The sequence below is a fragment of the Elephas maximus genome, chromosome 26 (assembly GCF_024166365.1).
Source record: "Elephas maximus indicus isolate mEleMax1 chromosome 26, mEleMax1 primary haplotype, whole genome shotgun sequence".
NCBI classification, from domain to species: Eukaryota; Metazoa; Chordata; class Mammalia; order Proboscidea; family Elephantidae; genus Elephas; species Elephas maximus.
The window spans coordinates 14,482,300-14,504,933 of NC_064844.1; the positions used below are offsets into that span (position 1 = coordinate 14,482,300).

General features: G+C 51.6%; 1 protein-coding gene across 1 annotated transcript in view; it reads left to right on the forward strand.

The window, feature by feature from the left end:
* Positions 1-4,087: 4,087 nt before the first annotated feature.
* KCNK12 (potassium two pore domain channel subfamily K member 12) overlaps positions 4,088-22,634 on the forward strand; it is a 48,424-nt gene continuing 29,877 nt past the window's right edge. The window contains exon 1 of the mRNA XM_049870431.1: positions 4,088-4,728. Within this exon, the coding sequence (XP_049726388.1) occupies positions 4,338-4,728 (391 nt within the window). The 5' untranslated portion in view covers positions 4,088-4,337. The remainder of the gene's footprint in view (positions 4,729-22,634) is intronic.

The following is a 22,634-nucleotide window of genomic DNA, read 5'->3' on the forward strand; positions in this document are numbered from 1 at the left end:
CATACATACCTCCTCTCTCCACAATCTTTACCAGTTCTGACAGCAGCCATCGCTCCCACACTCTCTACTTCTTTGCTGAGTTCAATAATTCATTGCGATGGCCACACAGAACTCACAGACAATACTTATGATTATGGGGCTTATTAGGGAAGTAACCGATTACAATTCAGGTTCAGGAACACTCAGGATACAGTTCTTCCATCAGGACAGCCTATTCTCAGCTGTGCCCATGGGCATGCTTCTTTCTGGTCCCTCAGCCTCTACTCTGCTCAGGCAAGTATTACAAAGCTCTTTTAGCTCTGCCCATAAGTGTCCAGAGTCACCCTACTCCACCAGTAAGCCAACCCGGGGTGCTCAGCTCGAGCTGTATGGGTCAGCAAACCTAACTCCACTAACTTCCTGGAGGCACCCTACTCTGCCAGCAAGCCTCCTGCCCAAAGGCACTCAGCTTTCTAGCTCCGTGGGCCGGGATGCCCACTGTGCCATCTCCTGTTGGTCTCTTCTGCCACCGTTTCTCTGCCACTACTTCTCGCCATCTCCACTGTTACAGCTCTCTCTCTGTCTCCCAGTTCCGGGAGCTTCTCAATGCAGGGATACAGGTACAAAGGACATAGTCCACTCTTGGCTCTTCTTCCTTGGTGGCAGTGAGATCCTCCTTCCTGTCTCATTTTAAGCCTATCAGGATGACTAAACTGACCAATACCTTCATTAGGGTTCCACAGATCTTATTTGCATGGTTCTACCCCTACAATTTTTACCCCTACAATGGTGCCATAAACTTCATTTGCATTATTAGCATCTCCAATCCCCTTGGTGTGCCACAATTACCTTATCTGTATAGTCCTACCCAATCACTTGGGTGGGAGTTACAAGACCATGGTGAGAAAGGCCATAAAAAACAATCCATCACACCGCACTTGGCAAGGTAGACTGTCAGTGAAAAAGAGGAAGACCCTTAGTAAGAAGGATTGACACAGTGGCTGCAGCAAAGGGCTCAAACACAGAAACAATTGTGAGGATGGCGCAGGACTGGGCATTGTTTCCTTTTGTTGTACATAGGGTCACTAGAGTCCGAACTAACTCGAAAGCACCTAACAACAACAATTATTCTGCCATTGTGTTTTCGTTTATAAAAGACAGAAATGCATACAGAGAGAAACAGAAAGAGAGAAAGGTAGAGAGAGACTGCACCTGTTCAGGTATTTTGTTGGAAGTTCTTCAGTGCATGGTGGAATCAAATGATCTTCTCATCACTTTGAAGTGATGACATCAAAGTGATTGGATCAAAATATCCTACACAGGAACAGTTTTCTGGAAAAAAAAAAAGTCTAACCTGAGTTGTTCTGTATAAGTGAAACACTGGAGAGGAGAAGGAAGAAGACGGGACTTCAGAAGGAGCCACAGCACAAGCTAAGACCTGGTGATTGGGCTGAGTATGGAGTACTTGGGGGACAAGTAGGAGGTAGTAGAAGCTGACACTGGAATGATTTGTTGGGAATCACATCAAGGGCTTTGAATGGCAGCCTCAAGATTAAAATTTTATAGTTTAGGGGGAGCCCTTGGAACCTATGGTCTAGGGGAGTCAGTCACATGACCAGATCAGATGGCCATCATGATCACAGCAATGACTGGAAGGTGCAGGCGGGGTGGGCCTAAGTGGGCTGACCTCTGAGACAGCAAACCCCCATTCTTAGGAGGCTGTTGCCACAATTTAGGGCTGAGGTAAAGGCTTTGAAGATAGCCCACTGGACGGTGACTTAAATATTGATTCAGTGGGCAAAAGCTGCATTCATCATGGGACTGGTTCCCCAAAGGACCCATGCCGATGTGCAGGGAACTCGTCATTTCCCTATTACATAAATTGATTAGGTAATTCGGAGTGGAGACTGATACAGAGGGTTTGCTGCTAATCAAGCTGGAGCACAAGGCAGGCCCTCTGCCAGCCCACCAAGGAGCTGGTCCAGAGGCACAGAACACTGCAGTGGAGCACCCTGTCCCTGCCCTTGGGGTCTGGGCAAAGACAGCCACTGAGAGGGCTGGTAATGCCCTTCAGCTGCACATGGAGGCTCCAGGACCAACTCCTGGACTGACACTTCTGCCAGCACTGCCCAGCCAGGTGGAATCTAGCCCATGGCTGGGCATCTTCACTGCCTGCGGGAGCTTGTAGGGATGGAGCTGCTGGAGGAAGAGAGCCTCAGAGACAACTGTGGAGACCCCAGGGGAGGTGCAAACATGGAGAGCAAGCAGTCGAGGTGCATTTTGACAATGATGACAGTCTACAGTAACAATAATTCATGTCTGTATAAGGCTCTCACTGTGCTCCAGGGAAGGGAGGAGGGGGCTCAACTTTCTCAGTGGATGAGATATTCTCCCTCTGACACAAAAGTCCCCCTGCCTGGTTCTAAGAAGATCGCTGCAAAACTAGTCACGTGCTACCCAGAGCCAGAAAATTCCACCTCAGGTGGTGGTGGAGTCTTTCCCTATCTATCCCCTCCCTAACACAGAGGAGGCTGCAGTTGGCCCCGCCTGTAAACTGTAGGACGTTTCTAGAAAGATTCACGTCTCCGATGGACCCGGGTTTGGGAGAAACAACGTCCCAAGTCAGATGCCTCGTGGCTTTCAGGCAGCTCTCTTCATCCCCTACCCTTACCCCACCCCGCAACTCTGAATGGCCCAAGAGGATGGTTTCTGGTCGGTGCCCAGGGCGCTCCTCAACACAGAACTTGCGTCGGGCGGAGAAGCGCCGGCGGCACAGCGCGGCAAGGTGCGGAGGCCACGATTTTACCTGGCCGTTCCCGAACCCGCTCCGCGCGGGCCTCTGCGGAGCCAGCTATTGAGCTTCCCCTACAGCTCCTCCAGTTCCAACCCTACCGCAGCCAAGGCCTTATCCAGACTCCCTGATTGAGGGCCGGCGGGGCCGGGGAGCTGGGGTGGCGCCAGGATACCCCACAGCTGGGCGGGCCTGGGTGCTGTCTCCTCCGCGGGCACCTGAGTCTCCCACCCCTGCTTGACTCCTCCCCCGTGACTCTTCCGCAGCGTCTCCGCCCTGCCATCTCCCTGCTTCAACGGCCGCAACAGCCTCCGGTCGGGGGACACGTGGGAGGTAGAAGAGGAAACGGAGGACTTGGGGAGCACGGAGCACTGGGGTGACCTGCCTCGCCCCGCGCCGCGGGCCCCCGCAGCCCTAGCGCCTCCCGCCCCCGGGCTGCGGCACCGATGCGCTGTCCGCGGTGCTGACGCCGCCCGCGCGTTTGGAAGGGGAAGGAGGCGCGTCGTTCCTGGGTCGCCGCGAGCCGAGTGACGCCTTCCCATTCCCAAGCGGGATCAGTTTCCCAAAGAGATCTTCCTAATCCTGACGCTGCGGTTGTATCCAAGCCGAACGAGCGAGGAAGAAGGAACTTCAACTTCGAACTGGTGCCGGAGAGGTCCGGGTGTCTCCAGGTACGCGCCGTGCGGCCCCCAGCCCCTAAGACCTCAGGGCACCGTCAAGTTGAGCAAAGTTTGACGCCGTCTTGGAAATAAAGAAGGCATTACAATGCCGAAGCGCGGACCGGTGCCCGGAAGGCGTTCCCCGGCGAGGTGGTAGCCAGCACCACAGCCCGGACACCTGCTCTGGTCCCCCGTATTAGTGCCAGAGCGACCGGGAGGCGTCGCAGCAGCTCAACTCGCCACCCCCTCCCTGCTTTCCTTACTCGCCCCCCCTCCCAACTCTCCGCCCCAGGCGCGGGTGACTCCGCCTCTCGGTGCCGGGCTGCTCTCCGGCTGGAGCAGGGAAAGGAGCGCTTCCCCGGACTCGGCTCCGCTCCGAGGCTCTGAAGCCGACGCCGCCAGCTCAGCTCCGGGGGCGGGAACAGGACGGCTCGCGCAGCTTGCCCCAGGGAGCCGCGGAGCTGAGAACGGCCCATGGGACGCCCCCAGGGGCTCTTCCCTCACCCTGCTGCCGCGTCCCGGTCCTAGGCGCCCGGGCTCCGCGGCCTGTCTGGAGAGGAGTATGAGGCCCGGGGCCCCGCGGACGCCGGCCACTGGGCGGCAGGGGCCTAGCTGCGGAGCCCCGCGCCCGAGGGCCGCGGGTGAGGAGCCGCGGGAGTCGGCGAGGCGTCGGGGCGCGGAGAGGAGCGCCCCAGCGCGGACGCCCGCAGGCCTGCCGGACCTGAGTGCAGCCTGAGCCCCGGGGAGGAGACGGGGGTGCCCCGCCGTCCGGGCTCTGGGGAGGCGGCTAGGGGCTCCGCGGCGGCCCCCGACTTCTGGCCACCATCCTCACATTCCTGCTCCCGCGGGGGGGATGTCGCGGCCCGGGCCCAGGGCACCGCCCCGGCCCCGGGGCTGAGCTCCGGACCATGTCCTCTCGCAGCCCCCGGCCCCCGTCCCGCCGCTGTCGCCGCCGCCTGCCGCGCCCAGCCTGCTGCTGCTGCTGCTGCCGCCGCTCGCACCTCAACGAAGACACGGGCCGCTTCGTGCTGCTGGCGGCGCTCATCGGCCTCTACCTGGTGGCGGGAGCCACGGTCTTCTCGGCCCTCGAGAGCCCCGGCGAGGCGGAGGCGCGGGCCCGCTGGGGAGCCACGCTGCGCAACTTCAGCGCGGCGCACGGCGTGGCGGAGCCGGAGCTGCGCGCCTTCCTTCGTCTCTACGAGGCCGCGCTGGCCGCCGGCGTCCGCGCCGACGCGCTGCGCCCGCACTGGGACTTCCCGGGCGCCTTCTACTTCGTGGGCACTGTGGTGTCGACCATAGGTGAGCCGCGCGCCTCTTGCGCGTCTTTCTTCTTCGCGCCTTTCACTTGCCGTCCTTTCCCCTGCTCAGTGGAAGGGCCAGCGTCCCTCGGACCTCCTCCTACCCTTGCCTACTTTTGTCTCAACCACTTTTCTCCGCCCTGCTCCCTCCTCCTGCTCCTTCTGTCTTTCCTGGCTTTCAGCGCGGGAGGTGGCTGGAAGGGCCCATCTCTGGCGCGCCCCCAGCGGTGACTCACCTAGCAGTGTGGTGCAGTGGGGAGAGCCTTCACCCAGCCGCGGGGCCGACTCGGGGCCGCCCGCGCTCCAGCACTTGCCAGCTCCGTGACCTAACCTCTCTGAGCCTGTTTTCTCTGTTAAGACAAGTTGGGAGAACATGCAGTAAGTGCCTTCTGGCTTCTGTTCCCCACGTCCCCTGCCCCGCTCCTTCCCGGGCCTCAGTTTCCTCACTCTGATGATTTCGAAGCCCTTTCTTCCTCCACGCTCACCATTGTTACTTCCACGTCTCCTTTCTCTCCTTTTCCCTCCGCGTTTGCGCCTCAGCGTCCTCTAGCCTTTTTATCCTGAAGAGAACGACCACTTTACCCAGAATCTCTCTCCCTAGATCTCCTTTTCACCCGCTTCTCCTGCAACCTACACTCCACACCCACCCCAAAGTCAGTTAGATGTGTAGACGTCGGAGGCCAGGACTTCAGCTTCTGTATTCCACACATCCTTGGCTTTCAGCCTCCTCCCTCGGCGCCCCCTCCAGATTCTTCACCTCTTCCCTTACCTGTGTCTCCTCCCGATAGTGGCACCAAGGGCTAGCTTGGAGTGGGACAGTTCCCCTATATCCATCACCACTTCTCCCCATTTGTGTTATAAGTCCTTCATGTTTCCTCAACCTTACAAAAAGAAGTATTTGTAAATACTCCTTCAGGTCCCCCACTCCTCTCTTGGCCACGAGATTTCTGCTTCTGGGCCCCTCCTGTAGAGAGATTCCGGAGCTGCCACTGCTCTTCACCCCACCCCATCCCTCCTCTTTCTCCCCCTTCTATCACCCACTTCCCCACATCCCACCGTTCCCTGGGCCCTGGGAGTCACGGGAAACGCAGCCCCCTCCCCAGTTACTCACCTGTATGGGGTGTAGAAGAAATACAAGGTTTTCACTTTGGTGAGACTGTGTGTGTGTCCCACCAGCTCCTGCTGGAGTCCCAGGGTAGGAGAAGGTACTTGGCTGCTGGCACCGCTAGTCCCCTCAAGGGACTGTCTCTTGGGGGTGTCTTTTTGAAGGAGAGGGCTGGCTTTGCTGGCTGAGAAGTGAGGGGTTTCATAGAAACCCCTTCCACAAGGAGTTCTGGGGTGCTTTGGTGTGCCAGCTCAGAGACAGGGGCCGGGACAAACTGACCTGTGCAGGCCAATATGGATGACTGTTTGGAGGCAGAGAGAAATGCCGCATCCGTGTGCAGGATCTGAGCAGCTAGAGGCGCCTGTCTGGGTGTAGATGTACAGTCTGCAAAAGGGCTTCCTTGCCTTCAGTGATTTTTCATGTGTCATGCTTGGTCTGATTATTTTAAATAGAAAAGGCAAATACGGCACAAGTCCAAAGCACACATAAACGGGATAAAAATACCCTTTAAAAGCTATATCAAGTTGTTATGGTGATTAAAGATATAAAATGACCCCCTCAAAAAAAAAATTCCCTTTTAAGAGCTGCATCAAGCTGCTATAGCAACTAGAGTTGTTTTTTTTTTTAAGTGCTTTAAAAGTACTGAGAATGCTTACTTCTGGAGGATGACATCATACGCTCGCAGCTCGTTACTGATTTGTGCTCTTCCTCTCGTCCACAAGCCCTTTTGCTTTCTTCCACCTAGAGGCACACCTGTGCGCATATTGGGTGGTCACAGTGTTTTGCTCTGGTGACATGCCCTGGCTTCCTAAAGGCACCCACAGGTGAAGCTGTTGGCAATGTCCTCTTCCTGTGGGCCTTAAGCCTACCCCATAGTGCCCAGTCTGGTGGCCTGTGGTCTCTGTGTCTCTCTCCCAGCTCCCATCCATCCTTGGCCCATTGTCTCTTTGGAAGCACTGATTCTGAACCCAGCCGCGGTTTCTAAAGCTTTCCCCAGCCCTTTGCACAAAATCAAGTTAGCATGCTGGCAAATTGTGTCATGTTCCAGCCTTTAATCTACTGGCAGGATTGGCTGTTCTTTTGTCAGGCAGAAAGGAACTCTGTTTTCTTCCTTGATTTGTGTTGTAGGATGTAGGCAAGCAGTATAGGAGGGCCACACTGAAGCGTGTGGCTGTGTTACCAATGACCCAGCACATTGTTTCCAAAATCTGCTGCAGGGAGCCATCTATCACTGAAGGGAGCTGCACTCGTGGACCCAGACTGGCCTTTGGACAGCTCAGGGTTACACTGGCCCTTCGTAGGGCTGCCAAGACAGCCACATGAGTAGCAGGGCCTCTGCCAGTTACCTGGTCTTGGGCAGTGGTTCAAATTGGTCTCTTCTGTCGGTCAGATAAGTTCTGCTGAATCCTCAGATAGCACAATTGTCATTTCAAGCCTTCTCTTTGCAAAACGCACTTGGATGAGATTTAAGTAGCGACCTATATGCGTCAGTTTCTCTTCTGGTTACGTGGTTCCTTTGCCTTAAATGCCCTTAGTCTTCAGATAGTTATTATCATTACTGGTGCTTTCTGAATTCAGCAGCACAGGGAAGAAAACTCTATCCCAAATGGACGGACAGGACTCTCCCCTTCCCAGCTCATCCAGAGAAGAGGAAAATTAGCAACATACTCCCATTTATTTGATTGGTGAAAACAACACATTGTATATGGTTCATGCAAAGAAAAAAAAAAAAAAACCCTTTGCCATCAAGTTGATTCTGACTCATAGTGACCCTACAGGACAGAGTAGAACTGCCCCATAGGGTTTCCAAGGAGCACCTGGTGGATTTGAACAGCCAACCTTTTGGTTAGAAACCATAGCTCTTAACCACTACACCACCAGGGTTTCCATGGTTCATGCAGCAGTGTGGAACTCAGGGGACCAAAACAATTTAGTTCGGCTACCTATACTGCCTGGTCAAACAGGAAATTTGCTATCAGGTCAATTCTGACTCATGGTGAGCCCAAGTGCGTCAGAGTAGAACTGCGCTCCGCAGGGTTTTCAATGGCTGAGTCCTCAGAAGTAGATTGCTAGGCCTTGTGTTGTGTAGATTCAGCTAAGTGATTCATCTAGATTTTAGTATAGAAAACCTTTCTTTCATTCATTCTATAAATATGGCATATTGCATGTGTCAGGCCTGTGCTATTATGTTGAAATGTAAAAGCTTATTCTACGTGGGAAAGGTTAAAACATATTTCAGCATAGGTGTTGGAGCTCAGTGGTTATAGGTGGCGTGTTTCCACCATCCTCACGAGAGGTGGTTAAAACAAGAAAGAACCTTTGGCTTAACCCCGTGTGGCCCGAGTGATAAGGGACTTGTCCAAGGTCACATAGTTAATTAGGGGTTGAGCCAGGTCCAGCATCCAAGTTGTACAATATATGTTCTACTAGTTTCATGCATATAACTAGCAGGCTCTTTCTTGTTTGGTGCTGAAGCACTTAATAATGAATGTGTGTGTCTGTGTGTCTGTGTGTGTGTCTGTGTCTGTGTGTGTGTGTCTGACAGCATGGCAGGGCTGGGCAGGAGGACTGGTTAGGCCAGCATCTGATTAAGTCCAGAGAAAGCTTGAAGGGTCAAACACATCTTACAGGTCAGACAGGCTGGAAGCTTCTAGTGGGTCTTACGCAGCTGGGCAGGCAAAAGCCAGTATGAAGAAGGTCAGAAACAGGGGTGTTGCATGTGAGAGATGCTCTGACTCATGGTAAGCTTGGTCCAAGGACGGAAGCTGCTTGCTCTCTGCCTTCTGTTCTATTTGTGTGTGTGTGTGTGTGTGTGTAGGGGAGGGTAAGGAGAGAGGAATTGGCTTTCAGCTAGAGGGGAACACAGAGGAAGGTTCAGGTGTGGCTGTGTGTACTCAAGTTTAGATGGAACACCATGATAAGATGGAATATTTGTCCTGACATTTGGCTTGAACGGGGCCCCGTATCTATAGCTAGGTAGTTTGCAACTATGTAGACACACATACATGTCCACACAGCATAGACCCAGTGGGACAATTTGCCCGTGGTTATCCAGCAGCGGTTGAGACTGCATCAAAAGTCAATCTGAATAGTTCAAGCAAAATGAAAATCCACTTTGTGATCTAAATTATTCATACTGATTGCTTACACAGGACTGAAATCCTGGGTGATTATTAATTCTCCCATTTATGCTATATGACACATACCGTAGTGGTTGAAATCAAGTTTGTTTTAATTTGAATGCATCCATTTACTCATTCCTCCATATAACAAGCATCCGAGACAAGCATAACTCAGCACGGTGGATGCGTGGCCCTTGCCACACCGTTATCTCCATTTTCTGTGATTATATACAAACTCCTAAAGATAGGTCCTTGGGTGGTACAGTTAAATGCTTAACTACTAGCTGAAAGGTTGGGGGTTTGAACCCACCCAGAGCCTCCTTGGAAGACAGGTCTGGTGATCTGCTTCTGAAAGGTCACGGCCTTGAAAACCCTCTGGAGCCCAGTTCTACTCTTCACACATGGCGCCATGAGTTAGAATTGACTCACGGGTAACTGAAAACAACAAAAGATAAAGATGGTGACTTGTGTTCTTTTAGAACTAAACAGTATTCTTAGAGGCAGTGCTCCAGCTCCCAGATGTTCAAAACAACCCAAAGAGTGTTAATCCGTCATTTCACATCTTAAAGGATGTTTTCTTGGTTCACTTTGAAAAGATTAACAGGAAACGTTCCATTGGGGTTTTAATTCTGCAACTGCTGTCAGATTCACACACAGAGAAGAAGAACATATTTATAAGTCTCCCTCAAATGGCAGCTCGATATAAACAGAAATATCTTTTTGCTTCCTTTTATTAGGTTCTCTGGCAGCGTAATTTCGCTATAAAGCTAAAATCCTGCAGCTATAGACAGGATGGTATAGGTATGAGAGCTGGCACTTTTGGCACTGCATAATTAGCTGGCTGCTTTCAGAATTAGGCATACTTAATTATTCAGTCACAGGATTAGTAACAAGTCCTAACTTTTCCCCCCCTTTTTAACATGGATTTTCTTTTTTTTTTTTAATGTTTTTCCTACGAAGGAAACTAAGACATTATAAGACTGAAATGCCACTACCACATTTATGTCCCAGTTTTCTTCTGACACGCATGTGATCCAGCTGGAAAGGCTCTGATTCTGATACCTGGAGGGAAGTATGTCACCCGGAAGGTGAGGAGCACCTGGACTCGCTCGTTCCTCTCATCGCCTATTTTGTATTGAAAAGATGAAGCCACAGCAACACTGAAGGACATTTAGGGAAAAAATGCATTATTAGATTTGAAACTCTAGGTTACCCGTGGCCGTCAAGTCGATTCTGACTCAAAGCGACCCTATAGGACAGAGCAGAACTGCCCCATAGGATTTCCAAGGAGTGGCTGGTGGATTCGAACCGCCAACCTTTTGATTAGCAGCTGAGTTCTTAACCACTGCACCACCAGGGCTCCAGGTGGGGGACAGGAATTGCATCTCTCATTCACTGCTCCATCCTCAGCACCCAGCATCGGATGCGGCACATACTGAATAATAATTATTTATCAAATGAATAAGAGAGCAACTCACTCATAATATCACAGCCCCAATGCAAGTCTTCATTTTTGCAGATTACCGCACAAAAGGAAAGGAAACTGTTGTGTGCTGAGCTGCTTCCCTTTTGTTAACATTTTATTATCAATGTTGTTTCCTTGCTTCCTTGTAGCTCTCACATACTAATTTTAAACCCATTCCCATCGAGTCGATTCCAACTCGTAGTGACCCTTATAGACAGAGTAGAACTGTCCCGTAGGGCTTCCAAGGCTGTAAACTTTACAGAAGCAGACTGCCACATCTTTCTCTTGCAGGACGGCTGGTGCGTTCAAATCACTGACCTTTTGGTTAGCAGCCGATCACTTTAACCACTGCGCCACCAGGGCTCGTTATACTAATTTTAATGGGCGTATAATATTTCATCTAGTTCATGTTCTGTAATTTATTACCCCTGTTGCTGGGTAGTAGTCCCTGAGTGGCACAAACATTTAAGCACTCAGCTACTAACTGCAAGGTGGTGGTTGGAAGCTACCCAGAGGCACCTCAGAAGAAGGACCTGGAGACCTGCTTCCAGAAGGTCACAGCCATGAAAACCTTACAGAGCACAGTTCTACTCTGACACACATGGGTTCACCACTAGCTGGAATTGACCCAGCGGCAACTGGTTTGGTTGCCAGGTAGCTGGGTGGTTTCCAATTTGGGCTATTTTGAGTAATGCCACAGTGATCACCTTTATGCATATGGCCTTTTCCTTCTTCTGTAGATCTCCTTGGGATGAATTCCATTCCCAGTGGAGGAACCACTGAGTTAAAGGATGTGGTTGTCTGTATGGTACTGTGGCCAACCCCTTCAAAGTGAGGGACTTTCTGATCTCTCCCAAGCTGAGCCTATGCCTCTACAAAGCCTAGCAGAGGTCTGACAGTTATCCAGCTAATTGCTCCATGGAAACAGGCCACATTTTCTCCAGGATTACACTTAGTTCCAGGGGCTTAGCTGCCTCCCAAACAAAGCTGTGGCTTCAGCATCCCTTGTGTTAATGAGAGCTGCTTCCTTGAGAAGTTTCGGATGAGTGGAGAAGAGCAGGGAGGAGAAACAGATGGGAGCAGCTGTCAGGCCATCGAAGACTGAGGCCAGAGGGGTGGGCACCTGTACCCTCTTCACTCCTGTGCCCTGCACTCCCGGGGATGCTCTGCCACAACTCCTGGGCCAGGCCCACTGAGGCAGAGCATTCTTCCAGTCAGCCTGGAAAGGCCCAGAATTCCACCAGAAGGAGCAAAGACACACCCTTAGAATATTCCAGCTGGAGTGTTACTGTTGTTGTTAGGTGCTAGTCAGTCGGCTCCGACTCATAGGAACCCTATGTACAACAGAACGAAACACTGCCCAGTCCTGTGCCATTCTCACGATCGTTGTTATGCTTGAGCCCATTGTTAGAGCCACTGTGTCAATCCATCTCATTGAGGGTCTTCCTCTTTTTCACTGACCCTCTACTTTTCTGAGCATGATGTCCTTCTTCAGGGACTGATCCCTCCTGACAACATGTCCAAAGTATGTGAGACGTAGTCTTGCCATCTTTGCTTCTAAGGAGCATTCTGGTTGTACTTCCTCCAAGACAGATTTGTTCGTTCTGGCAGTCCATGGTATATTCAATATTCTTCACCAACACCACAGTTCAAAGGTGTCAATTCTTCTTTGGTCTTCCTTATTCGTTGTCCAGCTTTCGCATGCATATGAAGCGATTGAAAACACCATGGCTTGGGTTAGGCACACCTTAGTCTTTAAGGTGACATTTTTGCTGTTGTTAGATGCCATCGAGTCAATTTCAACTTATACTGACCCCATGTAGCAGAGTAGAACTGTCCCCATAAGGATTTCTTGGCCTTCCCCAACCATTTAGACCCTTCTGTCAACAAAAGCCAACGTGCAACCCATCATAGAGAACAGCCAGTAGCCAAGCTGCTGTAGTTGGTGGTGGGGCCAGAGCCCTGCCCATTCTCTTAGAGGCTCTCCACTACCCAAAGGCTTCTCCGAGGAATCCTAGAGCTCCTCTGAGACCAACCTGAACACAGCTAGTTGAACTTCATTCCTTAATTTACCTAAGGGACACTGGAGGTTCAGAGGGAGGAGAGATTGCTCAAGGTGACAGAGCAAGTCAGAGAGGCATTAGCTGAGACTGGAGCTAACCCAGACCCAGTTCCTGTCTTCCTTCTCATCTTTCCTGTGTAGATTCTGAGTTCATTGACCTCAGAGCTTGAGTTCTCACACTTCCCTGGAGGAATTTCCTGGATACTGCCAAAGATAGATAGATAATAGACAGACAGACATAGATGATAGAGAGATCGATAGATGATAGGTAGGTAGGTAGGTAGATAGACAGACACACAGACAGACAGATAATCCCCACACAATACACACACACATATGCACACTGCCCAAACCGTAGGACAAGTACAGAACCAGGTCCAGCCATGGTTCTCCTGAGCAGGTTCTAGGCTTCCCAGCAGGAATGGACACTAAGCTGTACATAGAGGAGAAAAGGGAAGACAACCACGAGGGCACCTGAGGAGCAAGCAAATAAGCGGAGTGACTTGGAGATGTCTTCCAGGTAAAAACCCCTGCTCAGTCTGATGGTGGTGGTGTGGTAGCCTTAGGTGCAGGTTGAAGGTAGAGCTTCAGTAACTGCCTCCACCCCCCACCAGCTGGAGTGGGGTCCCCCAGCCTGTGCTTGGCTGCCTGAGATTCAGAGGAGCTGGGAGACACAGCATAGGGTCATCCGTTTGTTCCTGTGGTCACCTCCAAGCTTTCTAGCCTCCTAGCCCTCCCTTTGCCCCCACTCATTTCCATGGACTCCCAGAATCCAGAGCTGGGGCAGGGGCTGCCAGCCAGCAAGCCAGAACCTGAGGTGGGTGCACTGGACAGAGACTCGGCCTCTGGTCCTCTCTGGGGGGCAGTGGCAGAGCTTCTGTGTCCACTGTGGGGAAAAATCCTTGTCAGCTTCTCAGAGCTCCTTGGAGATCTCCACGTGGCGTCTGTCTTTCCCACATGCATGCTTGCTTCTTTGTGCCTAATTGGCTCCTTGTATGCCTCGGAAGTGATTGGCCTAAAACCCACCCTATACTGATATGGCCTCGTCAACATAACAAAGAAAACCCTACTCCCAAATGGGACTACATCCACAAGGATAGGGGTTAGGATTCCAACACATAGACTTGGGGGACACAATTCAATCTATAACAGTGCTTCCTGGGGTTACTGGAAGGACTGAAGGAGCCGAAGGGTGCAAAGCACTACCTGGGGCAGAGACAGCCCTCCAAAAGCATCAGTCCCCAGAGCTGGGCAGCTGTTCCTTCAGTTTTCTTGTGCAAGAGGGAGACCAGGGCACAGGTCACACTAGACACGTTGCCCTGTGCACACCCTCCTGGGCCCTGAGCCGGCCCTGCAGCGTGGTATCTGGTTGGCCACTGTCTCTCGGGCATGTTGTTACATAACTGCCGGGGGAGGGGAGGGTGCTTTTTCAAATGCATTTTCTTTGGGGCCTCAGCTAGAATGTCTTAATAATGCCTCACAGGCCTGCTGCTCTTTAATCTTTTTAAAGTAACACATTTGGTGAATAAGTGAATAGTGACTGACTGGTGGGTTAGATCCTTACCCCGAGATCCCAGCCCTGGCCCAGTGCCAAGATGGACACCGGGAAAGGGAAGCCGCAGCCCTTCCCCCGTCTCTTGCTCCCCACATGGGCTGGAGCCCCAGAGCTGAGACTAGCAGAGAGGCTAACTCCTGGCTGCAGCCACCCCACTGTCTTCTTGCAGGCAGAGCCAGTGTCAGGACTGTGGGTGGAGGGACACACTACAGCCAGCAGCCCCGTGGTGGGGGGAGCCAGCCTGCTGCTCCAGGCCCCAGGCCCAGACTTTTCCTGTGCCTTCACCCCAGGCTACCACAGCTCTGAGGGGTACAGAAAGCCCGGGGGCCCTTCTTCCCTGTCAGAGGCCTCCTGGAGCAGCAGCCACAGAGCCTGTGTGAGCATCTCCCCTGTCTTAACTCTCCACCATGCTGGCAGCCAGGGCCTTTGTGCTGGGAATCAGAGGGACAACGGAAGCATCACTGGTCTTGTTGATTGTCTCCCCCCATCCCCATGTGTGTCACGCTTGTCAGTTTACTCTGTGTTCACCCATGTTTACTCAGGAATTGCCTCAAAAACCTAGGACAGCAAGGAAGATGGCATTCCAGTTCATAGATGAAGGTTCAGAGAGGTTAAGCAACTTGCCTGGGGTCACACAGCACATCCGTCAGTGGCAGGGAGAGCATCCAGGGCTCCTGACTGTCCAGCATCTTCTCTGCTGCCCCTGAGCTGTACACTACCACAGAGGGGGAGGAATCACAGATCACTGGGGTCCGCTGGATGGTGGGCACGGAGGAGAAGCTAAAGCACAGTTAGGGACACTGGGGTCTGGCTGTGCTGCGTTCCCTGAAGCTCCAGCGGCTACACTGAACCAAGGGCTGGCTGCTTTTCATTCTCCACAACACAGCGCCTTTATGGGAGGGGGGCTGCCAAGCAGACAAGCATGGGAAAGCGAGCAGGGGGCTCCAGGCAGGGGCTCAATAGAGCTTGTGTTGGTGCCCGTGCACGCCAGGCTCCTGCTCAGAGTTGGGACCCCATGACCCGAAGGCTCCCAGCCTGCACTTGAGACAGCAACAGCAGGCGTTCAGTGATGGGGACAGAAAACCAAAGAACCAGAAGGTCTGCACGTGAACAGAGCATCAGGAAAGTCTGTAGACCCGACCAGCTCAGAACCAGGTCTCCCAAGAGCCTGCTGGTTTGGGCAATGCTCTGCCCTAGGTTATATTCTGAGGGACATCCCTGGCCAGACATTGTGGGAATGCATAAAACCAAGCACCTGCCAGTGCACCCCACTTCCTAGACACCCTTAACTACTGCACTCCATCCCCACTCCTGCACCCTGGGCACTTTAAGCCTCCAGGCCATTGCTCATGCTGGTCTCTCCACCTGGAATTCCCTTCCTTTCTCCCCAAGCTCACCAGGTGAACTTGAACTTCAAGACTCACCTTCAATGGAGCCACTAGACCAAGACCTTCTTTGAAGTTCCTCTTCCCCTACTTCCCAGAGTAATGTAATGCCTATGTCAGCTTCCCCAGTTTTGAGGTACTGCCTCTGTTCAGGGGGATAAGGTGTGTCAAAAGCTGGCCCAGGACCTAGCATATGGGAGGTGCGCGGTAACTTTGTTTCCTTTCTTCGTCCTCCAGTTCAGGAGCTGTGTCTTAGTTGAGCTTGTCACTGCTACACTTAATAACAATAATAACCATAAGAGCAGTCACTGGGTGCTGAATAACTACTGTGAAGTCGGCACTGTGTCCGGAAGTGGAGATAATTAAAGCGAAGATGTCATGTCTGTAATCATGGACCATAATGCCTGGCCTAAAGTGGGTGATTAAGCAGTATTTGTGGAAGGGAGGGAGGGAGGGAGAAAGTGAAAATCTTGGACTACTCCAAATAAAAAAAAAACTGGACCCAGGCCGGGCTCCAGGAACCTCCCAGAGCATCACCTCCGCCACCCACGCCCATGCTGGCTGTGTCCTGGCCCTTCTGCTGGAGCTGTTGGTTTAGCGATTTCTTGGCGGCTGGCAAGTGTCAGGGCAGCCTGCTTAATCTGTCTGGGGCTCCCTGGCCCACAGTGCTGTCTCCCGGCTCCCTGCTGCCTGTGCCCAGGAGAAGTGAGGACACCTGGTGGACCAGAGTCCTCGGAGTGGGGCAGACTGAGTGCTTCTCAGCCTCAGTGGCTCTGGCCCCCAAGGGGTGGTGGGAAAAGTTGAGTCCTGAACAAGGGAGGCCTGGTTTGTGGTCCTAGCTCTCCACTGACTCAGATTCCCCACCCGGCACTGGCCCTGGCCTCATCCCCCAGCCACAAGAAGGCCCCACTGAATCCTACCCCGAGGTCCAGCAGGTCTAGCTTCTCCCTTCGCCTGCCCATGGCACACCCTTCAGAAACTGGGTGTCGGTTCACACATTGGACGGAATTTTTGATCAGTGACTAAAGGCAGTTCCACAAACCAGGAAAAATTATCCCACCCAGACAGCCCAGCACCCTCACAATGCCTCCAAAAATATTTGGAGAAGCTTTTGTTGGAATTTGGGTGTCCCCGGTTTTCTGGCAAGTTACAGTTGAGATAAACACAAACCCTGAGTCTTGCTCCACATCACTTCATCTTTTCCAAATGGCCGCATCTCTTTCCCTGCTGCCAAGTGTTCTAAATCTCGAGCGCCTCGTGCAAGCCTGCTCTGCTGGTAACATCAGGACCAAAACCAAAAAACCAAACCCAGTGCCGTCGAGTAGATTCCAACTCATAGCGACCCTATAACGCCAGGACCTGCCAAAAATGCTGAAGGCCTGAGACAGAAAGACAGACACGAAACTCTGCCCTGGTGAGTGTGCTGGCATTTTCTGTGAGGGCAGGGCACATTTTGGAGGCCAGGCAATTACTGATTGTTGGGTTCCCAACTGGAGGGCCAGGAAAGAGAGCTGAGATCACGAGTGAGCCAATTCTGAAAGAGACCCGGAAGCTCTGGGCGGTGGACAGGGAAGAGGACCCTGCCCGTGTCAGTGCCGGGGCAAGACCCAGGGCTGGCCCACGTAACTCCCTCTACTGGCCATTCTCTGAACTTCGGTTGTTATGGGCATTTGAGTATTTGTGTAACTGTTTAAGGTCTGCCTCCCTTGCCAGATTCTGGGCTCCGGGAAGACAAGGAACGTGTCTGTTCTGTTCTCTGTTTTATCCCCCATGCCTGGCACAGTGCTTGGCACATGTGAGGTACTCCAGGAATATTTGTGGAATGAGTGACAATTCAGATGAATGGCTGTTTCCAAGATTCTCAACTCTACCCAGGCACCAGTTTAAGAAAAAGGAAAATATGAAAGTTCCCATTTATGAATTAAGTGATTCTCTTTGTAAAAGAAAGTGTCAGGGATTCGTTCCAGGTTTTCTGTAAATAGCCAGGTACCCCAAACCCATTGCCATTGATTCCAACTCCTGGTGACCCCATATGTTACAGAGTAGACCTGTTCCATAGGGCTTTCTTGGCTGTAATCTTTACGGAAGCTGATTGCCAGGTCTTTCTTCCACAGCACTGCTGGGTGGGTTCCACCCACCAACCTTTAGGTTAGTTAAAAAAATGAAAAACCAAACCCACTGCTGTCGAGTTAATTCCAACTCATAGCGACCCTATAGGACAGAGTAGAAATGTCCTATAGGGTTTAACAAAGCTGTAAATCTCCTTAGAGAAGCAGACTGCCACATCTTTCTCCTGAGGTGCGGACGGTGGGTTCAAACCACCAACCTTTCCATTAGCAGCGGAACACTTTAACCACCCTGCCACCAGGGCTCAATTTAGGTTAGTAGTCAGGCACAAACCAGCATTTTGGGAACCCAGCAACTGCGTACAGTCCACTTTACTGTTATTCCCACCTTCACGTAAGCCCCAAACTCTAAGGCAGCCCAGGCCTAACATCAAGGGGATTCAGGTCACGTTAGTGGGCAATTCAGGACAGTGTATACGTAACAAGAGCGGAAGCTGGTAATACATCCTGCACTGGCTGGACTTGTTCAGGGGAGGAGGGGTCAGGGAAGGCCTCCTGGAGGAGTCGTGCAGAGGCTGGGTCCTATGCACAACATAAGCAGAATCGTTCATCCAACTGGACCAGGTGGGTATTGTGTCTGCCTCCATCTCAGGGCTGAAGAAATCTGCGTCTCCAAGCCACAAGCTGTAGTACAGCACAGTGGTAAAGGAAGGGGTGCCGAGCGCCCTGCTCGTGGGTTTTAATCTCAGCTGTCATTCACCGATGGGTCACCTGGCATGTGTCTTAACCTGCTGCCTTCATCTGCCGGTCTGCTTATTTATTCGCCGAAGACATCCGGCTCGCTGCCTCTCCCCAGACCCCATTTTTTGGTTGGCCCATCGAAGAAAAATCTGAGTTCACAGTTTCTTTTTTTTTATTGTGCTTTAAGTGAAAGTTTACAAATTAAGTCAGTCTTTCATACAAAAACTTATACACACCTTGCTAAGTACTCCTAGTTGCTCTCCCCGCATTGAGACAGCACACTCCCTCTCTCCACCCTGTATTCCGTGTCCATTCAGCCAGGTTCTGTCCCCCTCTGCCTTCTCATCTTGCCTCCAGACAGGAGCTGCCCACATAATCTCATGTGTCCACTTCATCCAAGAAGCTCACCCCTCACCAGTATCACTTTCTACCCCATAGTCCAGTCCAATCCCTGTCTGAAGAGTTGGCTTTGGGAATGGTTCCTGTTTTGGGCTAACAGAAGGACATTGTCTCTTGGGCTCATAACTACCTTGCGGCTTTGGTGTTCTTCCTTCTCCTTTGCTCCAGGTGGGTTGAGACCAGTTGATGCATTTTAACCCCAGACGCCACTCACTAAAGTGGGATGCAGAATGTTTTCTTAATAGATTTTACGAGTTTGGAGTTTCTTGACCATCTCATCTACAAGGTTTTTCTCAATCTACTCCAGCCAGTCACTCCCAGGGTACTACCTGTGGCTTTGTTTTTAATTTCACTAACTTCAAATTTTTAGACTCCAAACATTTCACCTTCTGAGCACCACCTCCCACCCTTCCAGCTCTCATTCTCTATTGCCCCCACTTCAGCAATCCTTTGACCTCCTCAAGACCTGTGGTCCGTGAACACCTCTACTCTTCTGTTTCTATCGTCTTCTTTGGGCCTTCACTTCTACTCTGTCATATAGGGTCTCTAGAAGTTGGAATCGACTCAACAATACTTAACAACAACATTAGACCTCAGGACATTTACACTTGCTGTCCTTGCTCCTCAGAGCACTGCCCCTGAGTCTGGCTGTGGCTGACTTCTTCTCAACCACATTCAAGCCTCTGCTAAAATGTCACCCCTCCAAGGGTCTTCCCTGAATACCCTGACGGTAGCATACCCACCCAGCCCAGCCCCTCTCCAGCACATCACTCTGCCTTGTTGCCCTCATAGACACCCCACTTTCAGAAATTATCTCATGCACATCTTTGTTTACTTGGTTGTTGCCTGACCTGTGTCCACTCCCTGTACCATGAGAGCAGAGTTCTTCTTTGTCTTGTCTGCTGTCATGGTCCCATTGCCTAGTACAGCACCTGATGTCTGGTGAATGAACGAATGAACTTCCAAAGCTTTGCTTTTTGCATCGTTAAAATGGAATTCATACCAGTGCCTGTCTCACAAGGCTGTTGGGAGAATTCAGTGAGATGATGAGTGTAGGTGCTTAGGCTGGCCCTGGCCTTTAATGAGCTATTGTTTTTAGTAATAAATAATTTGGCTGAGGTCACACATTGAGGGGCAAAGCAGGGCCCTGAGCTGAGGTCTCTGATCCCATCTTTTGCTCTTTCCAGTATGTCAGGTGCTGCCTCTTAGGAGAACAGAGTGAGGGAGGTCAGGAGGCAAGCCTGTGCCCACCAGCACTTCTGTTGCCACCAGCCGGCCTTAAACATGTCAAGGAATGACGATGGGCGAGACTGGTTTAATAGGGTCAAGTCAGATAGGAGGGCCTTGAGTGCCAGCAGAAACATTTAGACTTGGTCTGGGGAGCCATAAAACCAGTTGCATCTAGCTGACTGTAACTCACAGCAACCCCATGTGTGTCAGAGTAGAGCCGTGCTCCACAGGGTTTTCAGTGCCTGAATTTTTGGAAGTAGATAGCCAGGCATACCTTCCAAGGCCCCTCTGGGTGGACTGGAACCTCCGACTGTTGGGTTATCAGCTGAGCACATTGGCCATTTCCACCATTCGGGGACTCCCAGGGAGCAATAGGGAGCCATTGTAAGTTCTTGAGCAAGAAGTGATTAGATGACGAGTGTTTTAGAAGAGCAGTCTGGCTGATTAGTCACTATCTAGTTATGTCATTAATTCAGGCAGCTTAGTTAGTCTAAATTGTCAGTGTCTAGACTGCCTGGAAATGACCAGATAATTGTCAAGTCCCTTGTTTTGGCTGTTCACTTCGAACATTTAAGTCAGCCCACGGCCAGCCATCCCCATCACTTTATGGGGAGCTTACGTGTCTCTATGGGTGGTAAATGCTTGAAGAATATGTACCGAGTGCTCCATATTCAGCTCTGAACCGCTATGTGGTTCTAAACTCATCCAAGAGGATTGCCAATGTGTATTGTTTCTTCATGAGCACTAAGTGGCTCATGATCTATGAGAGTTATAATTTTGTTTTATAGCTACCGGTGTATACACTTTGAAAAAGGACTTGGCGGGATTTGGCATGTAGGCTCAGCAGCCACATACAAGTCTTTCTCACAGGACGTCTGCCTCACAGGATCATGAGGAGGACCTTCTTGCAATAGGTTGAAGTTCAATTAATGTTTGTTCATTTGTTTACGTGGCAACCCAAGATGCTGGGTATGTGCATGCAGAGTGAATTGACTGGAAGGGGCTTGGGCTAGGGGCTGAGGGACCATTGGCCTTTGGAAATGAACAGGAGAGAAGGTGTGAGACATGTTTTCAGGTGTCAAATGGCAGGACCTGGAGATTAGCACTCAACACCGCCTCTGCCAATCTTGGGTTTTCTGACTGCCTGTTCCTCCCTGCAGTGAGATGGATTGCTTTTGTATGGCCTTTTTTTCTAGCCATGGTCTTGTCACAGCCACCAAAATGATTGGGTGGGGCTATGCAAATAAGGTGCTTATGGCCCACCAAGGGGATTGGATGGCTTGCTCATAATACAAATAAACATGCATGGCACCCTTGTGGAGGTGGGGTCATGCAAATAAGATATATGGAACCCTAACTAGGGGTTGGTCAGTGTTGCCATCCCACTAAGTTTAAAATGAGCCATCCCAGAGGTGGAAAGGAGGGACCTCACTACCACCAAGAAAAAAGAGCTAAGAGTGAAGCGTGTCTTTTGGACCTGGGATCCCTGCACTGAGAACCTCCTAGACCCAGGAGACAGAGCGAGCGAGCTGTAATAACCCTGTGGATGGCGAGAAGCGGCTGCAGAAAAATGACAGCAGCAGAACCAGGAGATGGCATGAGACGGTGCAGTGGGCTTCCCGGCCCACAGAGCAAGGCAGTTACAGCCAGTGTAATGACCCACAGAGTGAGGTTGCTGAGTACCTTTGGGCTGAGTCTTACTGGTGGAGTAGGGTCCCCCAGTTACTTGCTGGCAGAGCTAAAGAGCTTTGTAACACTTTCCCGAGCAGGGCAGAGACCCGGCCAGCCCAAGAGGCCTGAGGGGCCAAAGACCAGGGAGAGAACCGCTTGTGGGCATGGCTGAGAGGAGGCTGTCCTGATCAAAGAACTGCATCCTGAATTGTAACTTGTTACTTCCTCAATAAACCCAATAATAATGAGTATTGTCTGTGAGTTCTGTGTGGCCATTGCAATGGGTTATCAAACCCAGCAGAGAAGTAAGAGTGCCATGGGAGGGACAGCTGGTGTCAGAATTGGAGTTGGAGGGTGGCGGTATGTTTGACCTCCGCCTCGTAGGGATCAACTTTGGGCTGTCGATGCTGACGATTCTCTCTTCGCCTCGTGAGGTTATACGAGGAGGTCAGAAGCCTCTGCCCTGCCACGTTTTACACTCCCCCATTTCCTGGCAGCAAGACCACCATGAGGATCCCAAAAAATGGGCTGAGCGAGTGCCTGGGGACCCCTCCAGTGCATCTGGGGATTTGTGTGCGTGTCTCCTAATAGAAGGGACAGTTGAAGATGCGACAGCAATGTAGGAGCTGGGGGAGAAGTCAGGCTGAGGCCGGACCTCCACTCCAAAGCTGTGCTCATCAGGGCGGACCTCCCTTCCCTGCTTGGAGATTACTGAGGGCAACCTCCTGTGCCCTGCAAGTGGGGAGAGCATCAGCAGGGAATGAAACCAAGGTTGGTGTACAGCAATGACCTCGATTCATGGCATCTTTGTCCCCAGAATCACCTCCACCTCCATTTAAATTCCTGTTTTACTTCTTTCTTAATGTTTTTCTATAAAATGTCCTCTCTTGTTTATAGCTGCTTATGGCTAAAGGGCACCCGGGCTGCAGACTTGGAGCTGGTACTCTGATTAATTCTACTCCAGTTCCTGACCCTGCCCTTCTTCCCAGGGCCACGCAGGGTGGGAGGAGGTAATGCAGGCCCTGCAGGGAGAGGCCCAACTTCTCCGTGTAACAGGATTGAATGAGCCCGCATCTGCAAGGACATGGCTCTTCTTCCTTGTAATG